Source organism: Polyodon spathula, chromosome 5, assembly GCF_017654505.1.
Source record: "Polyodon spathula isolate WHYD16114869_AA chromosome 5, ASM1765450v1, whole genome shotgun sequence".
Taxonomy (NCBI): Eukaryota; Metazoa; Chordata; class Actinopteri; order Acipenseriformes; family Polyodontidae; genus Polyodon; species Polyodon spathula.
Window position 1 is genome coordinate 31,497,743 of NC_054538.1, and position 21,093 is coordinate 31,518,835.

Here is a 21,093-nt window from a genome sequence, read left to right on the forward strand (position 1 = left end):
ATTGCCAGTTCTAGGAGTGCAAGCTCACTGCATGTGTTTACTGTAAAAACACAGCCCACATTCTGAGCACTGTAGCTTTGTGGTAATTTTGGAGGTGTCTCATTGTGACTCATTTCCTGTACACGCATGTATTTCTGTCATCATTTAGAAAAGGGTCCAGTTATCCAAAGCTATCAGAAGGGTTAGCCAAGTATGTACATTAGTAGGCATTATCAGTAACTGTTATTTAGTCAGTTAAAAAAAAAAAAGGTGGGCGGGACTATAATGACCTCAAAATGTTGGGTCCATACCAATGTTTTGCATAATTACCTCTAATTTGATCTGTGTTTGCACTTGCTAGCAAGTCCTCCTAATGTGGAGGTTAAAAAAGTGTACTTTGATATCTGATGACATCATGATAGGAAACAGCATCTCTGCGTTTCCCTACTATGACAAGACAAGAACAGTAGATTGTACCAGTTTGTCTATTTGGATATTTTAGACTGCCTGTGTTCTGACAACTCCTATCAAGAGATCACCAACAATGCAGAGAACACAAAATTCCTGTTTCTATCTAGTACCACCCTCCTCACAACTGTGTGTAGTAGAAGAATACTAGACACTTAACCAGGTTAAAGAAAAACAAATCACCTGTGCTTTTCTATTTCAGGGCGAGAGTGTATAGTCTCTTATTCCTTTGAATAGTTCAGCAGGTTTTTTTTGTTGATGTTTTGGGACTCCTACCTCATTCAAAATATTCAAAAATGTTTCCTGTTACAGCTTTGGGGGGCAAAAGTGACAAGTCTTGTTTCCCAGCTTGGCATCACCATGGGATTAAACTTCATCAAGGCTAATAAAAGTGCTGCAGACTCCCTACTTATTAAAACTAACTACACTTGAGGGTAGGGCTTGATCATTACCCAACTGGGTTAAACTGCAGCTGAATTTTTTGCAGCACTTCACCATAACACAGAATCGTCCTGGACTGCATCAACCGTGTGTGTATGTATTGTGTGTATATATATATATATATATATATATATATATATATATATATATATTATATATATATATAGGTAATCCGAGGATAACCACGTAGTCAGTGTAATCCTGGTCGATTCCCAATGCTGTAAAAAGCGCTAACTGTCGCTTCTCCTGGCGATGTACAGGTTGATCTAAACAATGCCAAAGTCAAAACAAATATATGCCCTCAAATGCCCAGTAAAGAAAACCTGAAAATCTGAGGAATTTAACATGTTATTATGTCAAAAATACACTTTCAAATTCAATGACTGTAAAGGACTAAAACACCCTGGTTACTTTCTCTTCTCTTTTAAGGTACTGTCAATACTGCATGTGAGGAATACATATCGAATGCACGTGCACAGGAGGTAAGATTTATGCAATTATTCATTATCTGTAACCTTTTAAACTTAAATAGTGATAGTAATCCCTTAGAAGGCTAAAAAAAAAAAAAATCAGGTAATAATAATTTGGAAAGAAACTCTCAGTTTCTCTCTCACACACACCCACACTGCTTTTGTTTTATTTGTTACCTGCTGTCACGCATAATAACAATATGTAAGAATAAAACAATAAAATAATAACAATAAAATGCAGGGTTTTTTTTTTTATTATTCATTTAAAGGGTTTGAGTCCAAGCCAGGAGCAATCCAGTAATATTCAAAATGATTGAGATTATAGCTGCAGTCAGAACCTTCTTTGGGAATCATCGCTATGGTTTTATAAGATAATCTAACATGCTCCATCCTACTTGTACAGCATCATACCTGTTTTCCCTGCTGCTTCGTATGCCCAATGTCTGTAGTACTGTCTATCAAAGCCATTGGTTGTCTCTTCTGACACTGCATTATGTGACAGGAACAGATTGCTAAAAAGGATACTACACTGGCTGAATTATATGTGTTTAGGTTTAACTTGCTCAGGTCATTTGAAGACTCTATATTTTGCACTGGCTGGTCACTACCGCTTCCTCCAAGGGCCATCAAAATGTAGTTCTGGGAGGAGCTGGGAACCAACTCATAACTCCCTTATTTTTAACAAACACTAGATGAGTGGGCAAACACATCAGAAACTAATTTTATTAAATTACCTTTTTTTCAGGGTCTGGGATAAACATAAAACCTTGCAAACATTTAACACAATTGCATATTTACAAAATGCACATTTAAAATGTATTAAACAAGTCAAACATTCAGAGAAAATTGTCCTTTGAACCCCTTTTTTGTATCAATGAGCCATGCTATCAAATGGATATGGATTTTCCCCATCAGGGATCAATTTTTGTACTGTTTTCTCACAAGCAAGTTCATCTTCAAAATATCAACTACTTTTTTTTTTTTTTAGTTGTTAACTTTATGCTGCTTTTATTTGTCTGAAAAAAATTAATTAGCTTTACATTTATGAAAGTACAGTGTTAAAAAAGCAGGACGTTATTAAAGACCTTTCTACAGTTGACTTCCTGTAGTTAGAAATGCATCTGGATGCCAAAGGTCCTACTATGTATAGTACAGTAAATAATTGCATATTAAATATTACTTCTGAATGACACACATGAAACCATTTACATGGCACGGAAAGGCAGATAAACATTTCTAGAGCTCACTACTGGAAATCACAACAAACGTAGTAATCTGAAGAAACAGAGTTTAACAGGTTCCTTTGTAGCTTTCAGTCTAGAAATAAGTTCCAAGCAACTAAGTGCACTTTACTGTATTATCATTCAGATTTTGTTAGTAGTCTGTTAACATTACTATGAACACATTTAAACACTTTCTGTTGCCCCTTTGTCAGTACCATTGCACAGAACCACCAAACAATGAACATACTTCCGGTTTTGATACAGCTTCCCCTTTTTACAGGATTCCTGGTAGGAGTGCACAGCAATACACATTCTTTGTTGTGCCCACTTTAAGTCACCACTAGATATGGGGGTACCCTCATGTAGAAAAACAAAATCCACAGACCATTCACTCACTGACAGCAAGGGAAACAGCAGCAGAATAGCTTCCTACAAGGGTTCTTTTTCCTGTACTCCACAGCTTTCTTGATCTGAGTCCTGGCCTCCCCCAAGTAATTCACTGTTTCCAATACGTTGGTCTCAATGTTGTTCAGCCTGTCTCCTTGTTCCTCCACCAACAAGGCCATCTGCAGGAACAAGTCGTGAACATCCCTGACGCGGCTCTCCAGCTCCAGCAGCTCTTTGTGCCTGTTCTCTATTTCGTTAAGGGCTGAGCGGGCCACCTTGCCATCCGTCAGCAGGTTTCCAGAGAAGACATCCCACTTGCCATTCTCGATCATGTCTTCGATTTGTTCCCCCGAGATATCCTTGCCCATGATCTCCAGCTGCCTCTGGATACGGGTCTTGCAGTTCTCCCGTTGTAGCATCTCAGCCTCGTTGTATTCAAACATAGCATCTCGGAAGCCGCGCAATAGGGAAAGGTGCTGTGCCCGCACTATGCGTGACAGAGCAGAGTTGACACCATACCTGGCCTCTGTATCCTTACTAAAGGCTTCCATCTTCTGGAGCCGCTTGTAGATGCCTTCCCCCCTGGTCTTGATATCCCGGGCAACGGCGCTGGAGTCTCGCTTGATACTACTAATGCGCCGCATAGAAGTCAGGAAGCGGTTGTTCTGCTTGCCCATCCTTTTGATGTCCACTCTGAGCATCTCATTCTCCCGGCGCACTGACTGCACCTCTTTATACACTTCTTCCAAGATGTGGTCCTCATCGAAGACGATGGTCTCTTGCACCACCTCCACATTATCGTCCACTTCATCTGGACATTTCTCCAGAGAGGAATTCTTGGAGATCTCCAACAGATCATTAAATCGGTCTTTCATTTTCCCTGCAATTGAAGATGGCAAAGATGTTATATTTCACCCCCTCAAAAAAACACAGCTTTCTCAAATTGTGCTAATCTGGGATTTAAGTCTATAAATGGCTCTTACTGTAAACCCTTAGAAACAATGGTTTCATCATCCAAAAGAGTGTATCCCCTTATTCAGATCATACTCGTAGCCCTCAGGGAGGCATTTTAATATTATTCCTTAATTTAATTGTAATCCTTATGCATACAACCAAAATATAGTAAAATCTAAATGCACATAATTATAATTTATTGACAGAGGTATGCCTTAAAAATACTATGTTCAGATCTTGTGCCTGTTCAGCAAGACATTATTTTTAATGAAAATACACACCTGTGCACTCCCCCACATAAAGGCTGGCATTTAAACAAATTCAGCCCAACAAAGGGATGGGTTGGTTTCAAAGCGACAATTAATTGCATGATTCAATTTCTAAAAATACAACCATGACAAAACAAGATGGAGAACACTCTCAAGAAGGATCAGTCGTAAAAATACATGCAAAATATTCTCTACACAGTCTTAATGCAAAATATACGACTGCACACCAATTCGTATCTTCGTGTAACGTGATTATTTCCTTAATGCCATACATGCCAAAACGAGGAAGTCATGTTTTAATTCAACCGGTTTTTTTTGTGTTGTGGATTTCTGTGCAACTGGAATTGACAGCGAGAAAAACAAAAACTCAACTAGTTATCTACAAGAAAAAATAAAAATAAATCTTTCACTTGACCTTTCAAGTTTCACTTGAAATCGTTTAAGTGATTAAGTGTTGAAGAGGCAACTGACAATTACATTTCTATTTACTCAGTTTTTTGTAATGGTAAATCTTTGCGGGTTTTTCAGAGAATGCATATGTTAATATATGTATTATACAGCAGGTGCACCATTAACACCCCCTTAAAGTGATGAGTATAAATCTCTACAAGAAGAGGTGCGGATTTCCCAGAGCCCGCATATTCGTACTGAAAGCTTTCTTGAAATACAAGAATTTGAAACCTACACAACCACATGGGGTTATTAGGGTAATTACCTCAATTTATTTTCTACTGAATATACCCGTTTCTTCTGAATATACTCAGAATTAGTTAATACTGTTGATAAAATAATAATAATAATAATAATAATAATAAATTATTTTTTTCTCCTGTTAGAATTATCGCATAAACAGATTACAGCACACATTAACTCGCTGAGATCATGCGAGAAACGACTGCAGGTGCTAACGATTTAACAGTGTTACCTACTTAAACTATAAAGCGTACTTGGAACTTTAAAGAATATAAAAAATAAAAAATACCTGCCATGAACTGTACACTGATCAGCAGAACACTTTTATAACAATCTGTGCGAAGACAAACTCAGCATTCCATCCTCAACTGCTCTACACTTCACCTCCCAAGCACTGGATTAATTGACGTCAGGGTAGGAACTCTCTTTAACAGCGCCCTGCTCATACACTGTGGGTGGAGTTATGTATTGTGTAACCCAAGCTGCGAGTCCTGACTTCTGCGTATAGTTTGGCAGATAGAAACTGAATCAATTATCTTTCAATGTATTGCTTGTCAGCCATGAAGATACTGAAACTGCCAGTTGCGACTGCCAATAAGAACCTCAACTGTTATGTTGATCGCTACTCTGAGAAAAGGGAAGTGAAACATACTTCCGATCCAGAAATATGCAAGTTTATTCATGCAAGTGGGTGAAAATCATTGTGAAACCGTGTTTTCCAACTGGTTATCATTAACAGCGTTATGATATCTCAGTTTACAAGATAAGCTTTTGGTTCATTATGCATTTTTTGACAAGATTAAAATAAATAAAAAAAACTGATAGTTACAAAAAAAAAAAGAAGAGGAGTGAAAAGATTTTTGCACTAAGATTTATATTTTGAAATGGATAGAAAGTGTTGGCCACTAATGTGTTCCTATCTAGTAGTCCACCAAATGTGGTCCAGATCAAACACTTTGCAACCTACTTTTTAGTTTGCCTGCTTTGAAAATCTAAATATCTGTGGCAAATTTAATTTTCCTGTTGTGGACACCTTTAACGTCCCCTGACTGCAAAACACCACACAATACTCTTCCACCATGGTTTAATGTGGCTCCCAGCCAGAAGTGTCATTGCATACTTTATATTCCAATGATGTTTATTTTTGGAAAACTAAATTCAGTAAACTTTTAACCTTTTTGTCCAGATTGTCAGTGATAATTCTATCTAGAATCTTATTATCAAGATAGAGCGATCCCTTGTGTATACTTGTTAAATTACTAAACATCAGTGAATTAGTCTGTACAAAATTCCTTGTATTGTAGTAAGAGTTTTAAATACTGCCAGAGTATAGATCAGTGGTTTTCAACCCTGGTCCTGGAGGACCCCTGTATCTTCTGCTTTTCATTCCATCTGATCTCTCAGTCACTTCACTAAACCCTTAATTGAATTAATGACCAGCATAATTAGGCCTTTTTAAATTATTATCAACTCCTAAAATAGTTGCAGATTAAGTTAACATTTTATAGTCCAGTTGAAATCTCCAATTGATTAAAAGCAGAAATCAATTAAAAAGGCCCAATTAAGCTAATTATTAGTTCAATTAAGGGTTTAGTTAAGTAACTGAAAGCTCAGTTGGAATGAAAACCAGAAGATGTAGGGGTCCCTGAGGACCGGGACTGAAAACCACTGGTTTAGATCAATAATCCAGGGGCATTTTTTAAGATGGTTATGAAAACCAATGACAGCATGAGAGTCCCTGCAATTATTTTTTGTCTTTGAAATGTAAAACACCAGGGCAGGCCCAGTTTAATAATTTAAACAGCGGTGTTTGAACAAGAAGAACTGATCCATCTTTGTGACAGCGTATTTCTTGTTCCCGTTGTTTATATTGGGTTTCATCATTCAATACATAAATATCTGATTTTGTTGTGGGTATATCTGCCGTACTTGCTGCGACTCATCTGAATAATTCTTCCATTATTGGTACCGTTTGAAAATGTTATTTTGTATGAACTTACGTGGCATGACATTCTGAAATCTGATTCCACATTCAGTTCCTTATTTGATTCACCAATATCTTTGCCGTTTTAAAACTCTAAATAGTTGGTTTCACAGACCCTGACCACTTCTAATCTTACAATACTTTACATTAGGTAGACCAACATTAGCGCTAATCAGGGTCTGTGAAACTAGCTATAAGGGTTTATGGTCACAGTTAACAAGGAAGTATGGAGTGACTCTGGACCACAGCTATCAAGGTCTTATTTTCTCCAATATGCTATTTACCCTTTTTAGTAAAAACGAAATAAAACTGCAGAATTGCGTGACCCATGGTACCTTGGTTAAGAAGTTTGCTAGCAAGCAATAATCTTGGACGATCTGGTTTAACAGAAGGTGAAGCCTTTCTCATCCACCAGAGTATTTTAGTATGAATAGTTCATTCAATTCAATAACATGTACTGTAACGATAACCTTGGAAAATGTCACACAGGGTTTTGTGACACTGCATCATAGGATCTTGATTTTAATAGGATCTACATTTAGTCTCTGGGGCAACCCCCATTGCATCTTTCTAACTAACTATTGAAGCGTGGCATCGAAACTGGAGTAACTGGATTAGCCCAACAGTCTATTTTTAAACTTGTAGGTCAAGTTTTCTGAAAGAAAAATAATAATTTTATTCCTAAAGTACTAGTTACAAAACATTAAATAGTGAACATTTTGCAGCTAAAGTAATCATCAAGTAAAGCAAGCCCTAGAGGCCATTAGAAAAGCTAGAAGAGATAATATTTTCACTGAGAGATTTTAATTATACACTGTGAGCTAAAGGAATGGACCCATAAGTAATACCCATTAGCCATGCTTCATTGCGACTCCCTCCCCCCACCCAGATACTTCCATCAAACCTTTTGGGGGCAAGAATGAAACATGAAATTCTGAGCTGTACAACATTGTTCTTTCATGAATCAACATTTGAAACTTTTTGCATAAAAGGAAAAATAAATTGCTAATGTTATAAAACTATTGGAAGAAATGTCTGAGGTCCATGAGTTCTGACAGTGGTATTACTCTGAAGCTTTGAAACATCAATGCCCTTGTAAGATCAATGTAAACTACTCTAGTGTAAATGCTTTGTCAACATGGCCTATTAAATGTGAATGAAAAGACACGCATTTGCCCGTTTTCCCATTGGAAATAGTGATATTTTGAAATATCACTGTCCTGGTCACAAAAGCAAAGTCTGTGGGGAATAACCATTTTCTATACTTTTGAGGCATAAGCAATTAGGAAATAACACTTACTACCCAGGAACAAAAATTGTGTTACATAGTGTTATCAAACAAATGTCATGTCTCCTTATGCATTGAAAATATTCCGTGCAACCCCGATTATCCAAGACACCTGAATCGTAAAACAAAATGTGTGCATCCAGGGAAGTTTAGATAATAGTGCCTACTGCATTTTGTTACTGCAGTCGAGGCAATTATTCAAAGAATCATTGAATAGGTCTATCAGATTTTTTACAGACACGGCTTTATTGAACTTTAAATCAACTGTACTTCAAATAAACACAACAGGCAGCAATTTACTTCACAATTCATCTTTAATAACCAAGCATTTTGTGATTTCTCTGCCAACCAACTTAACACCATACTGTAAAGTGCGTCATAAAAAGATGAGATCTTGTTTGAACTTGAATTGTGCAGTGCCGTACACACCCTTGCTGTCCATCACCAGGCAACACAATATTAACACTGTACTGTTGTTGTTTAAAAATAATGACAGCAAGAGGATCAGCAAGTCTGTTTAAATTTCAAATGGCTTAACCATGTTCATTTCAAAGCCCCCAAAAAAATGTATTTGTAAAACACCAACTCACTTCTGCATGTCATGGCAAAAGAATAAAAAAAGGAGCACACAAAATGAGTTCTGGACTAGCTTAGTAAACCAGGTCCTGCATTGGGTGTTCTTTATAGACCCTTTATAGTACCCAAAGGGCTTTCTCTGGGATCTTAAACATGTTTAACTTCTTACAAAGCAAGCAACGGAAGGTTCTGTAGAATGGTTTCAACGTAAAACCAAAAATGTTTACAACAGAAACACAGTATTAGGGTTACAATATATTACGACCTGTGGAAGAGGAGTTGACATATTTTCTGTGTGGGTAAAACCCAAGATAAAGTTGAGCATGTTACACTGGAAAGGAAGGCAATTTCACCATCCAGTATGTGCCCTGTAGCTATAGCTATTAAGTTTTACATAACATTTTTTTAATGGTTTTGGGAGAGAGATTTTTTATATATACATTACCTTTAACAGCAGTTGTTACAAATCCCCAGCAAGGTTGTTCATGTAAATGTGGACGCCAATCTCCGAGAAGATTTTGGTTGTAACCTCCTTCCAGTTGGTGCCCCTTAAGTCTTTTGCTTCACAAAACATGGATGTGAAAAATCAATCGAGGAAACATTGCTTGAGCAAGGCATTGCATCATTATCAGTTTGAAGTTTCACAGTTTTTCCCCGGTTTGAAAAGTAAAGAGCAGTACTATAAAAAGGAACAGAGAAATGGTGATGTTACTGGGTCAATGTGTCAATTTGTTTTGAAGCTTTACTGCATACCATCCGATACTACAGGTCATTTACAGACAGGGGAAAGATAGTTTGTGTCAAAAGGAAATGAAAGCATCGGTCTAAGGTTTCCTATGTAAAGTTGTGGGCAGGCCTCTGTCATTAACTGTGCAATGTGCAGTCTCTGTGGACAAGATTGTACAGATCATGATCAGGCATGCAAATTGTACCAAGGTGTATCAGAATTAAATGAATGCCTTACTACTTTTGTACTAATGCAAATGCTTGCAAAGGTTGGTGCAGAAAAGTAGCCAATTAAAAAGGTGCACGCCCAAGTTAAATAAATAAATAAAATAAAAGCCTTTCTCATTGGCAATCCATGTATTCTTCCACCACACTGTACACCCACTTGCTGTGCACCAAGTATTGGGAAACCACATAGAATCTTATGTGCAACAGAGTGAGTATGAAGTTCAGTGTGGTTCTACTGCTGCTCAGGTAGTGAGCAATTTATAGTGCGATTACAATGAACTGGCTTCAACCAAAAAAACCTTAACACAATGACAAGGGAATTGTAAGGATGATGTTATGATGAAAGGAAATACAATCTTTTTAAAACCCTAATTATTACCCCTCTTAGGTCAGACTCGGCAATGAGCGACATTCTAATTTCTAGTTTAAAATACAACCTTTACCACCATTACAACTCCTTTTATATGCTAACCTCATTTAGCAAAAAGGAGTTACGTGCAGGAACATTTCAAATTTAGCAACACACAGTGTGCAGTCACTCACAGTATTGAACTCTCCAAACATTCCTGTAGCTCTGCCCAAGCTGAACTTTAAAAATACACCAAAATGTATGTAAAAGTTGATGGCTGCAAGTCTATCAGGCTCTTATGCATTCTAAAGCACATGGTTTTAGTGGAAAATAAATAAATTTAAATTAAATTAAAAACCGAACCTCATATGTCCCAGCCCTATAAAGGATCATACATGAATTGTGCAAATGTTGCAGATTCCGCACAATTTAAGTATGATCTTTCACTTGTATAGTAATGCTGTTCATTAGCTGTTTCCTTAGGTTTAAGGATGTGAATCTAAGAAAAAAAAACTAAAACTAAAAAGTAGAAGATAGAATGGCAGATAACAGTTTAAACAGGAATGTATAAGTTGAACAAAAGGTCAGCATTGTTTGTTGGGGACGGATTTTGTTTTGAAAGGCGATATTAGATGTAATCTCTAGGTGAAAGACTTCATATCCCATTACTAATCCAGTCCAGAGACCCATCCAGCCCCACCTATTTCCTATTTGCTTATGAAATTGTTGTTATTACCTTGAGAACAAAGGGTCAAAATGTTGTGCGTGTGTGTATATATCCTTTAATTTGGAAACCATCTATGGTTTTTTAAACCGAAACAGCAACACATAACTAGGCATCCTAAGAGAGAATGTATACATACACACAGTAAGTCTGCTTTATGAAAGCTATTTGATAAGCTGCCTTTGCAAGAATTGTTTCTGAACACTGAGATGAAGTCATACCGCCAGACTTGTTCAGCGAGCCAAATTATCAGACAAATTTGTAAAAGATACCTTATATTGAGAAACCAAGATATAATACAGTTTAGCCTCCTTTGTCTAAAGTATCCTTTTAACACAAGACGTTAAATTTAACACCCAATATTTTATTAAAATGGGTTGATTTTATGCTCTTCACCACACTGAAGCTGGAGGATAGTGGAGGAGGGACAGTGGGTGTAATGGACAGAGGCTGGGAACAAAAACAAATAAATCAGTGTCCATAAGAACATAAGAAAGTTTACAAACGAGAGGAGGCCATTCGGCCCATCTTGCTCATTTGGTTGTTAGTAGCTTATTGATCCCAAAATCTCATCAAGCAGCTTCTTGAAGGATCCCAGGGTGTCAGCTTCAACAAACATTACTGGGGAGTTGATTCCAGACCTCACAATTCTCTGTGTAAAAAAGTGCCTCCTATTTTCTGTTCTGAATGCCCCTTTGTCTAAACTCCATTTGTGACCCCTGGTCCTTGTTTCTTTTTTCAGGCTGAAAAAGTCCCTTGGGTCGACACTGTCAATACCTTTTAGAATTTTGAATGCTTGAATTAGGTCGCCACGTAGTCTTCTTTGTTCAAGACTGAACAGATTCAATTCTTTTAGCCTGTCTGCATATGACATGCCTTTTAAGCCCGGAATAATTCTGGTCGCTCTTCTTTGCACTCTTTCTAGAGCAGCAATATCTTTTTTATAGCGAGGTGACCAGAACTGCACACAATATTCAAGATGAGGTCTTACTAGTGCAGTGTACAGTTTTAACATTACTTCCCTTGATTTAAATTCAACACTTTTCACAATGTATCTGAGCATCTTGTTAGCCTTTTTTTTATAGCTTCCCCACATTGTCTAGATGAAGACATTTCTGAGTCAACAAAAACTCCTAGGTCTTTTTCATAGATTCCTTCTCCAATTTCAGTATCTCCCATATGATATTTATAATGTACATTTTTATTTCCTGCGTGCAGTACCTTACACTTTTCTCTGTTAAATGTCATTTGCCATGTGTCTGCCCAGTTCTGAATCTTGTCTAGATCATTTTGAATGACCTTTGCTGCTGCAACAGTGTTTGCCACTCCTCCTACTTTTGTGTCGTCTGCAAATTTAACAAGTTTGCTTACTATACCAGAATCTAAATCATTAATGTAGATTAGGAATAGCAGAGGACCTAATACTGATCCCTGTGGTACACCACTGATTACCTCACTCCATTCTGAGGTTTCTCCTCTAATCAGTACTTTCTGTTTTCTACATGTTAACCACTCCCTAATCCATGTACATGCGTTTCCTTGAATCCCAACTGCGTTCAGTTTGAGAATTAATCTTTTGTGCGGGACTTTGTCAAAAGCTTTCTGGAAATCTAAATAAACCATGTCATATGCTTTGCAATTATCCATTATCGATGTTGCATCCTCAAAAAAATCAAGCAAGTTAGTAAGACACGATCTCCCTTTCCTAAAACCATGTTGACTGTCTCCCAGGACCCTGTTACCATATAGGTAATTTTCCATTTTGGATCTTATTATAGTTTCCATAAGTTTGCATATAATAGAAGTCAGGCTTACTGGTCTGTAGTTACCTGGTTCAGTTTTGTTTCCCTTTTTGTGGATCGGTATTACGTTTGCAATTTTCCAGTCTGTCGGTACCACCCCTGTGTCAAGAGACTGCTGCATGATCTTGGTTAGTGGTTTGTAAATTACTTCTTTCATTTCTTTGAGTACTACTGGGAGGATCTCATCCGGCCCAGGGGATTTGTTTATTTTAAGAGCTCCTAGTCCCTTTAACACTTCTGCCTCAGTTATGCTAAAGTTATTTAAAACTGGATAGGAACTGGATGACATGTGGGGCATGTTGTCAGTATCTTCCTTTGTAAAAACTTGTGAAAAGTAATCATTTAATATATTTGCTATTTTTTTTTCTTCATCTACGATTTTGCCATTTGTATCTCTTAAACATTTAACCTCCTCTTTGAATGTTCGCTTGCTGTTGTAATATTGGAAAAACATTTTGGAATTGGTTTTAGCTCCCTTAGCAATGTTCATTTCTATTTCTCTCTTGGCCTTTCTAACTTCCTTTTTGACTTGCGTTTGCAGTTCTGTGTACTCTTTCTGCGTACTTTCTTTTTGGTCCTTTTTTAATGCTCTGTAAAGTGCCTTTTTTCGCTGAATATTTTTTTTTTAATTGATCTATTAAACCATTTTGGCAATGTAGTTTTACATTTAGATTTGTCTACTTTAGGGATATAATTGTTTTGCGCCTCTAGTACTACATTTTTGAAAAACAACCATCCTTCCTTTCTCTATTTTACTCCAATCTACTTCTGTTAGTCTCCGTTTCATACCTTCATAGTTTGCTTTTCTAAAATTGTAAACCTTAGCTTTAGTCATTACTTTTGGGGATTTAAAAAACACTTCAAATGAGACCATGTTGTGGTCTGAGTTTGCCAGTGGTTCTCTGACCTCTGTTTTAGTTATTCTATCTTCGTTATTTGAAAAGACTAAATCAAGGCATGCCTCCCCTCTAGTTGGTGCCTTGACAAATTGTGTTGGGAAGCAGTCAATTGTCATTTCCACCATTTCTATTTCATCCTTCGCGCTACCCACCGGGTTTTCCCATTTTATTTGGGGGAAGTTGAAATCCCCCATTAGTATGGCTTCTCCTTTGCTACACGCATTTCTAATGTCATTGTATAACAGATTATTGTGCTCACCGTCTGAATCTGGCGGTCTATAGCATGTTCCTATTATTATGCCCTTTGAATTTTTGTCTGTTATTCTGACCCATATTGATTCGGTTTTATTTTCTTTTTCCAGGTTTAACACCTGGGCTTCAAGACTGTTTCTTATGTATAGCGCTACCCCTCCTCCTCTTCTGTCCTGCCTGTCTTTCCTATACAGTGTATACCCACAAATATTATATTCGTCCCCATCACTCTCAGACAACCACGTTTCTGTAACACCTATCACATCATAGTTACAGTAGGTTTGTTTACCGTCTCACTAGTGCTCTTAACAACAGTGTCATTGCTCATGTTAATCTGATTAGTCGGCCCACCGCTGCTATTGTTCAAAACTAATCAGCATTCAGCTACCGACATCAACAATAAGGCACAAAATCCAGACCCACAAGCAGATGAGGAAACAAAAACACTATCATTCGTCCTCATTATAAGAGACGGTAACTTTTTGGATGACTGTACCCCGTAATACTGCTGTGACCTGGGGAATGTGAAAAAATAAAACCAGTAAAGTGACTGTAAACTGGCTTCATCTACTAAACAATGTCCTACATGTGCCATTCATACACATTCAGTAGAGTGCTACTTAAATGCTTAATCAATTTAGCAGTTCACATTTTGCAGCAAACTTATGGTAGCTTTCCTACCACGTTTTCACACAGCCTTCTCCTTCAATTCACTTCCTCATGCTGTCTTTGTCTTGATGTAGTTTAGGGAAAACAAGACATCTTAAATTTAGAAACACATTGTCAATGGCTTATGGGAACATTTAGGTTATTATATAAAACAAAGCATAACCCTTATTTTGGGGGGAAAAAAAAATATCCGATGACTGTCTAAAAATACAATCTTAAAAGTTATGGTTAGCCTTCCATGTACATGAGGAGAGAATTAAAACAGGACATACAAAGGTTCACAGAAACGGCTAATGAAGAAAAGCGAGTATCAAATTGAATAGAACGGTTTTTGGTACAGATTTGTAGCCCACATACAAAGGGTTATGAAATAGTTAAGAAAAGCCCTCTCATAAAAATAAGCTATGCGCAGGTTCCCGGTTCAATGTTTGAAATAAACACATAAAACATTTTTTACAGAAGTCAAAGCTTTTCAAAAATTTAAAATTTCTCAAGGAAACTTATGTACGTTTACAGAAGTCCAGCCTGGTTTTAAAAGAGGGTACAAAAGAGTTTTATACAAAACCACCATTAGCCACTGTAGGTCACTAAAGAGCTACATACCGGTAATTGAATTTAGTACTGTATGCATAAAAATACATTTGCAAGTGCACTGAAACAGGATGGCCAGCAAAAACTGTTAAACAAAAAAAGAGCTTGTACAAATTGCATTACACATAGGACACATTAAAACAGATTTTAATTACAGTGCTGACCTCAATCTAATATATTGTATTATGAAAACATTCTAGTGATACTGTATTAATAAATGAATCAAACCTAGTGAACAATTCACAAGGAATATAGAAAGTAGAAGAATCCCTTTGTAGATCATTAAAGAATAAACAGCTTTAAAATTACATTTTTTCTGTTTTAATTTTGCCTCTATGATGTTGATCATTTGGAGAGGTAATTTCTCAGAAAAAAAAAAGAAGTGTTTTATTTCCTAAATCTGTGTTAAAATGCTAGGTATGTTCAAAAGTTACTCTACAGTTGTAGTTGCTGTCCACAGACTTGTGTAGTGTGGGGTGGATCAGCCAGAGTGTCTTTATATTAGTAAGCCATCTTATCCACAGCAGTGAATTGCCAGCAAAACTAAAACAAACTTGAGCCACAGTGTTAGATCACAGATGGTGATGACTTTGGCTGATCTAGCCTATACTACTGGTATCTATGGTTACTAGAATTGAAGTACAGCTCCTCAACTTAGGAGAATAGGCATTAATACGACTTAGGAAAATATAACAGTATGTGATAAATTGCAATAACCACAAAGAATGGTTGCAAATATAAAAAGGTTGAGGGCAACTGCAAAAAAAAGTCAGAACATTCTTTAAAACAGCTCCTAGTGTTGTAACCAGGCTGCATAGCCACAAATTGAAAGCAAACTGTACAAGACAGCAGATCTAATTTCTGGAATCCCGAGTCATGTGGGCACCTTCTATCTTTGTACTTGTAAATGGATTGTAAAAACACAGTACTATTGAACATCAATAACTTAAACACTCAACCCCAAAATGATTAGCCAAAAAGTCTTTCTACTCAACAAACTCCATTTACTCTTTGAAGCAAGGGCTTCATACAGGATAGCCTGTTTTACATAAAGTTACTTAAGAAAACCTGACTTTGCTTCAAGGAATTCAATCTGATGCTCTAAAATGCATTACAATATCACACATCAGTCCCAAGGGCATGCATGGTTCTTAATTTGAGACTTTATTCATCTTGCTTCCTCTTCCATAAAAATAGATCTGGACACCCACTGACAGGAAAACAATGATCAGGGCATGACCAGGAGCTGGCCCTGTATAGAACTACTAAATGAATTACTATCAGAGGATTAAACTCGGTACACGTATTAACAACTGGAGGGAGGCAGAGGGCTTTACTTTGTTAAAATATTTATTTCTCTCAGTGCAACCTCAGTAAAAACTGGAATTTGTAGCCTTAAAACATATGCTGAGACTTTTGACAAAATAAATGGCAATATATTATTTTCCATCGGTTTATCTCAAGTTATCAGAAAATATAACAAATGAAGTCCAAAGAGCAGGTTTAATAATTAATGGTGATGCCGTTTAGATCCGCCACTATTTAGGTCACTAAAATGTTGCCATTATCTTTCATATTGACTGAACAAGGTTAGCTAATTTATAAAAGATGGAGAGATGGGCTCTAAGATTCACATAAAGCTGTGTGTAGACAGATGCATAATGGAAAAGACTGTTTATATCTGAGCCTTTCATTTGATTTATTTATTTTATTTATTGCATTTATATAGCGCTCTTTATACAAAAAGATCACAAAGCACTTACAGTACATAGCAGAAAGAACAAACCACAATATATTTGTATAGCAAGTCACATGTACAACCGCCATAATTAGACCATTTAAATAACAGTATACACAATACAAATGCAGCAATTTTAAAAGTTACATTAAAACAGACTAAGATAAGAAAGCCATTTCATAAAAGTGCGTTTAGTCTTGACTTGAAAACTGTAATGGCCCCAGCTTCCCTGACAAACGAAGGCAGAGCATTCCATAATTTAGGAGCGCTGCAAGAAAAAGCCCTACTTCCCGTGTTGCTTTTGTTGACCACAGGAATAACCAGCAGCCCCACATCCTGTGATCTCAGAGCGTGGTTTGGAAGATACAAGGTCAGTAACTCCTGCAAATAACTAGGTGGTAATCCATTCTATAGCAAAATCTTGAAATCAATTCTATACTGCACAGGGAGCCAGTGCAGAGAGGCAAAACAGGGGTAATATGTTCACTTTTTCTGGTTTTCTTCAGAATTCTAGCAGAGGTATTCTGAACAAGCTGCAAGTGGGATACCACACGTTTTGGGACACCAGAAGAAAAGTGTATTACCATAATTATTTCTAGATTAAAGAAAAGCATGCATTAGTCTCTCAGCAACAGATACAGAAATAATTGGTCTAAGTTTGGCTATATTTCTCAAATGATACTTTAGCAATTTCCCTAATATGTCTCAAATGAGAGATCAGGATCAAAGATGACCCCCAAACTCTTAATTTCTAGTTTAAGTTTTGATGAGAGACTGCAAGGGTCGAGCTCATGTAATCCCACATTTCTTTTAGTTGGTTCTGTGAGCCCACTAGCATAACCTCTGTTATATCTGAATTCAACATCAGAAAATTCTGTGATATCCAATGTTTGATGTCTGTAAGGCAAGTGGCTAATAACACCCAAACAGAAATTCCTGGCTTTAGGGGCATATATAGAGCTGGGTATCATCAGCATAGCAATGGAAGTTCATTCCGTGTGTCTGCAGATAATGTCACCCAACGGTAGCATATATATGAAAAACAACAAGGGACCTAGAATGGAGCATCATCACAATTACCTGTAGAATGTTCCTGGCCTGCATAGGAACATAGAAAACAGCATTATCTAAGGCAGTGGTCCTCAAAGTAATTTTGGCTCGGGCAAAAATTGATCTTACTTGGAGGTTTGCGGGCACGCTGACTATTGCATAGGTCCTCATCTTACACAGTGCCTTCTCGCGACATATGTATATATACATTTTTAAGTTTTAGTGGGTTATTCTTGGCTCACGCTAATAAGGCCAAGTCTCAGGTAGTAATTGTGCGTACTTAGCTTATTCTTTAAATAATTTACATAAAATACGCAATGCAAATATTTTTTTAATAGCATGTTTACACAGATAACCGTGAATAAACTAAAATAAAAAAGTACAGATAGCGTCTCGCTTTGTTTCAATTGGACACATTTGTCAACACTACTCTGTTTTAAAGATCACTCATCTCCAGTACAATTATTCCGAGAAAGTGGATTCGTAACTAAATATACCATGTTATTTCCCTTGTCTGGTGAAATAAAAAAAAATAGGAGATAAAAAATTAAATTCTAAATACTGAAATGTATTATTTTTCTTAATAACAGTCTGCGAAATTCAGTGCTAACCCGGCATATTAACACCCGCCTCTGCTTACGAATGATTGGACAGCTTTCAGAGCTTTCACTTTCCCATTGGCTACTCAGGCGCCTTCAATTATCATGCAAAATACTGTGAACGGCCTCTGCTTGCTTATGATTGGACAGCTGCGTAAAAGTTGGCAGATATTTGACTTTCCTATTGGTTAAACTTACTGTCAGTACCTGTACGTGAAACAGACACAGTTTATGTCCCCTAACTGCGAGACAATGCAGATATTTAATTGGTTGATCGTATCGCAAAAGCCATTCCGGAAAAAAAAAAGTTGGTAGGTACAAGCACAGCATAAGCGAGCAGCGCTATCAGACTGCTGTGAGGCTATTATTGGAAAACGTGTTTAAAGCTGTATTTATTTTCCCACGCTACGACCCGCCAGAAATGTGTTCACAAACTCATAATTTAATAACAGCTGCCACGGGCACGACAGAGGACCACTGATCTAAGGTGAACGCTTGTTCTGAACTGCTGTAAATGGGATGGGGTGCATGTCACGTGAAGTGTGATGAACTTAACGGCACACCCCTCTCTCTAAATGTTTGCTTAAGTGCTTACACCTGTATGAAATAGTAGACTCAGCTGCATTTAAGGCACTCTGACTCATGTATGAGAGAGACAGGACTGACTGCTGACGTGCTGCGGACGAAAGGCTCAAACTGCACCGAGCTCGACGTAACCAGAGCGAGAGGCTCAAGCAAAACGAAACTGCATGCAATTAGAGTGTTTAAATTGTTTAACATTCACTGTCTTGCAAGATCGGACAACACTGTACTGATAATTAGTGCATTTACAGTACATTAGGGAGCAGAAAACTGTCTCCATCAACTTTTCAAATGAGACAATTTTTTGCAGCGACAGTATGGCACATGACAAATACGGTCTCCAGCAGAAATGTGTCACATTGCAAATTTAAAATTGCATAATAATCGTTGCCTTGTAAGATCGCTGAACACTAGTCGACTGATAATTAGTGAATTCTAGGTGTGTAATTAAGTGCTAAGGATGCAAAAATAGTTCTCACAGATACTTTTATATATAATATATATAATATATATGATTATATATATAATATATATATTATATATATATATATAATTATATATATATATTATAAACATAATTTCTTTTAATATAAAGGTTAAGATATATAAAGGCTGGAATGCTCCACAATTTCATCTAGACTACAGTCATAATTCAAATTGTGTTGACATCACAAAATATCAGACTTTGAGAAAACGTGCCAATAACAAGTCATTTTTTTTCTTCTGATAAATCCATCTTCAATACTACTAATAGGGTGGTCAAATGTATTTAGATTTCAACAATCAAAACTGCTACACTCCCTATAAGCACACACTTTCCTGACTGGGGGGTGAACCCGATCACACTGAGTTTGCCCTACTACTAACCTTCCAAAATGAACTTGTCTGCAGATCTCCTTAAACTTATTTGCAGATGTCTACTAGCATAACCATTTGGGTATTTTCCCCACCGATAAATAAAGGAACCCATAGAAATGTGTTCTTTTATTGACTTTTCCATAATTTGCAATTCCCAGGCTAAACCATCAAATGAGACAGTTTTTTGCAGTCAAGATTCGATCTTCTGTTTGGTTTACGGCCACCAAGTTTGTCGAAACGTATTGTCGCCTACTGTTCAGGTTTGTCAATTAAACCTGCTGTTAACACGTATTTAAATTATCTTATATTTTTAAATCTTCTGGTTTTTCTAATATTTTCCAATACTTCCAATAATACCTTTATCTATTTTACCTCCATCACATATACCATCTCTAAAAAAATTATTCAAAATATTGAAGGCCCTAAAATCTTTCCAAATACCTTCTCTCATCTCCCTATATCTAACACATTCAACCATCATATACCCCACTGTTTTATTTACACTACATTGTGTTAATGTAGTGTAAGTGAAACTACACTACATAACCTACTCTCATGCACTCCAAGCCTATATAAGTGTTCTTTAAGTGCTGAATGTCCAATAAGAAGCCTTATTAAATGCAACCTCGTCATTTCTATTCCACCCTTCCCTAATTTAATCTTGCTTTGGGCCTTAAACTTCTTCCCCTTTTTTTCCTTTATCCCATATCCCTAAAGCAGAGGTGGGTAAGTCACATTTTCATAATTTTACAGGACAACAAAAATAAGAGTAACTGTTTGCCATTTATTAGTGCATGCACAGTACCAATATTATCTTCAACAAAATGAAAGGTTTACAACATTTTGAAATTAACTTTAGAAACTATGAACAGCACCAGAAAGTTTGCTTAAAAGTCAGCTACACCATATTAGCGCAAATTAGAATTGATACCCATAGATAAAGCAGAGTTAGAATCAGAGACGTATGTGAAATATGTGAGCAACTGCACCATATTTTAACCAATAGAAACAACACTTTTGGTGTAATTAAAAAAAAAAAAAAAAAAAAAAAAAACATTTTTTGTACTTTTAATATTCATAGTTTAAAAGATAACCTTAAAAACTCAGTGCAACTGTGTAATCTAACATTTTCATGAATTTCATTTTAGTTTCATTTTTTTTTTAAATTTTCAAATCATTTTAAAAGTTTATCATTTTATACAACCGATTTAAAAAACAAAACAAAACAAAAAAACACTGCTAGATGACCAGTGCTTTTCCAGTTTCAAAATAAAATTTCCCTATCTGCACTTTC

The 21,093-nt window shown here is 36.6% G+C and overlaps 1 protein-coding gene across 2 annotated transcripts; it reads right to left on the bottom strand.

Annotated features, from left to right (window-relative positions):
• Positions 1-2,067: 2,067 nt before the first annotated feature.
• On the bottom strand, positions 2,068-5,291 carry LOC121315841 (syntaxin-11-like). 2 transcript variants are annotated; one of them, XM_041250331.1, is made up of 2 exons: positions 5,178-5,291; positions 2,068-3,848 (listed from the first exon to the last, which is right to left on the bottom strand). In XM_041250331.1, exon 2 carries the CDS (start codon positions 3,841-3,843, stop codon positions 2,974-2,976), a length of 870 nt encoding a protein of 289 aa, XP_041106265.1. In that variant the 5' UTR covers positions 3,844-3,848; positions 5,178-5,291; the 3' UTR covers positions 2,068-2,973. The 2 variants fall into 2 exon arrangements, with proteins under 2 accessions (XP_041106265.1, XP_041106264.1); XM_041250330.1 differs by having other exon boundaries at positions 5,174-5,291.
• Between the last annotated feature and the right edge of the window lie 15,802 nt (positions 5,292-21,093).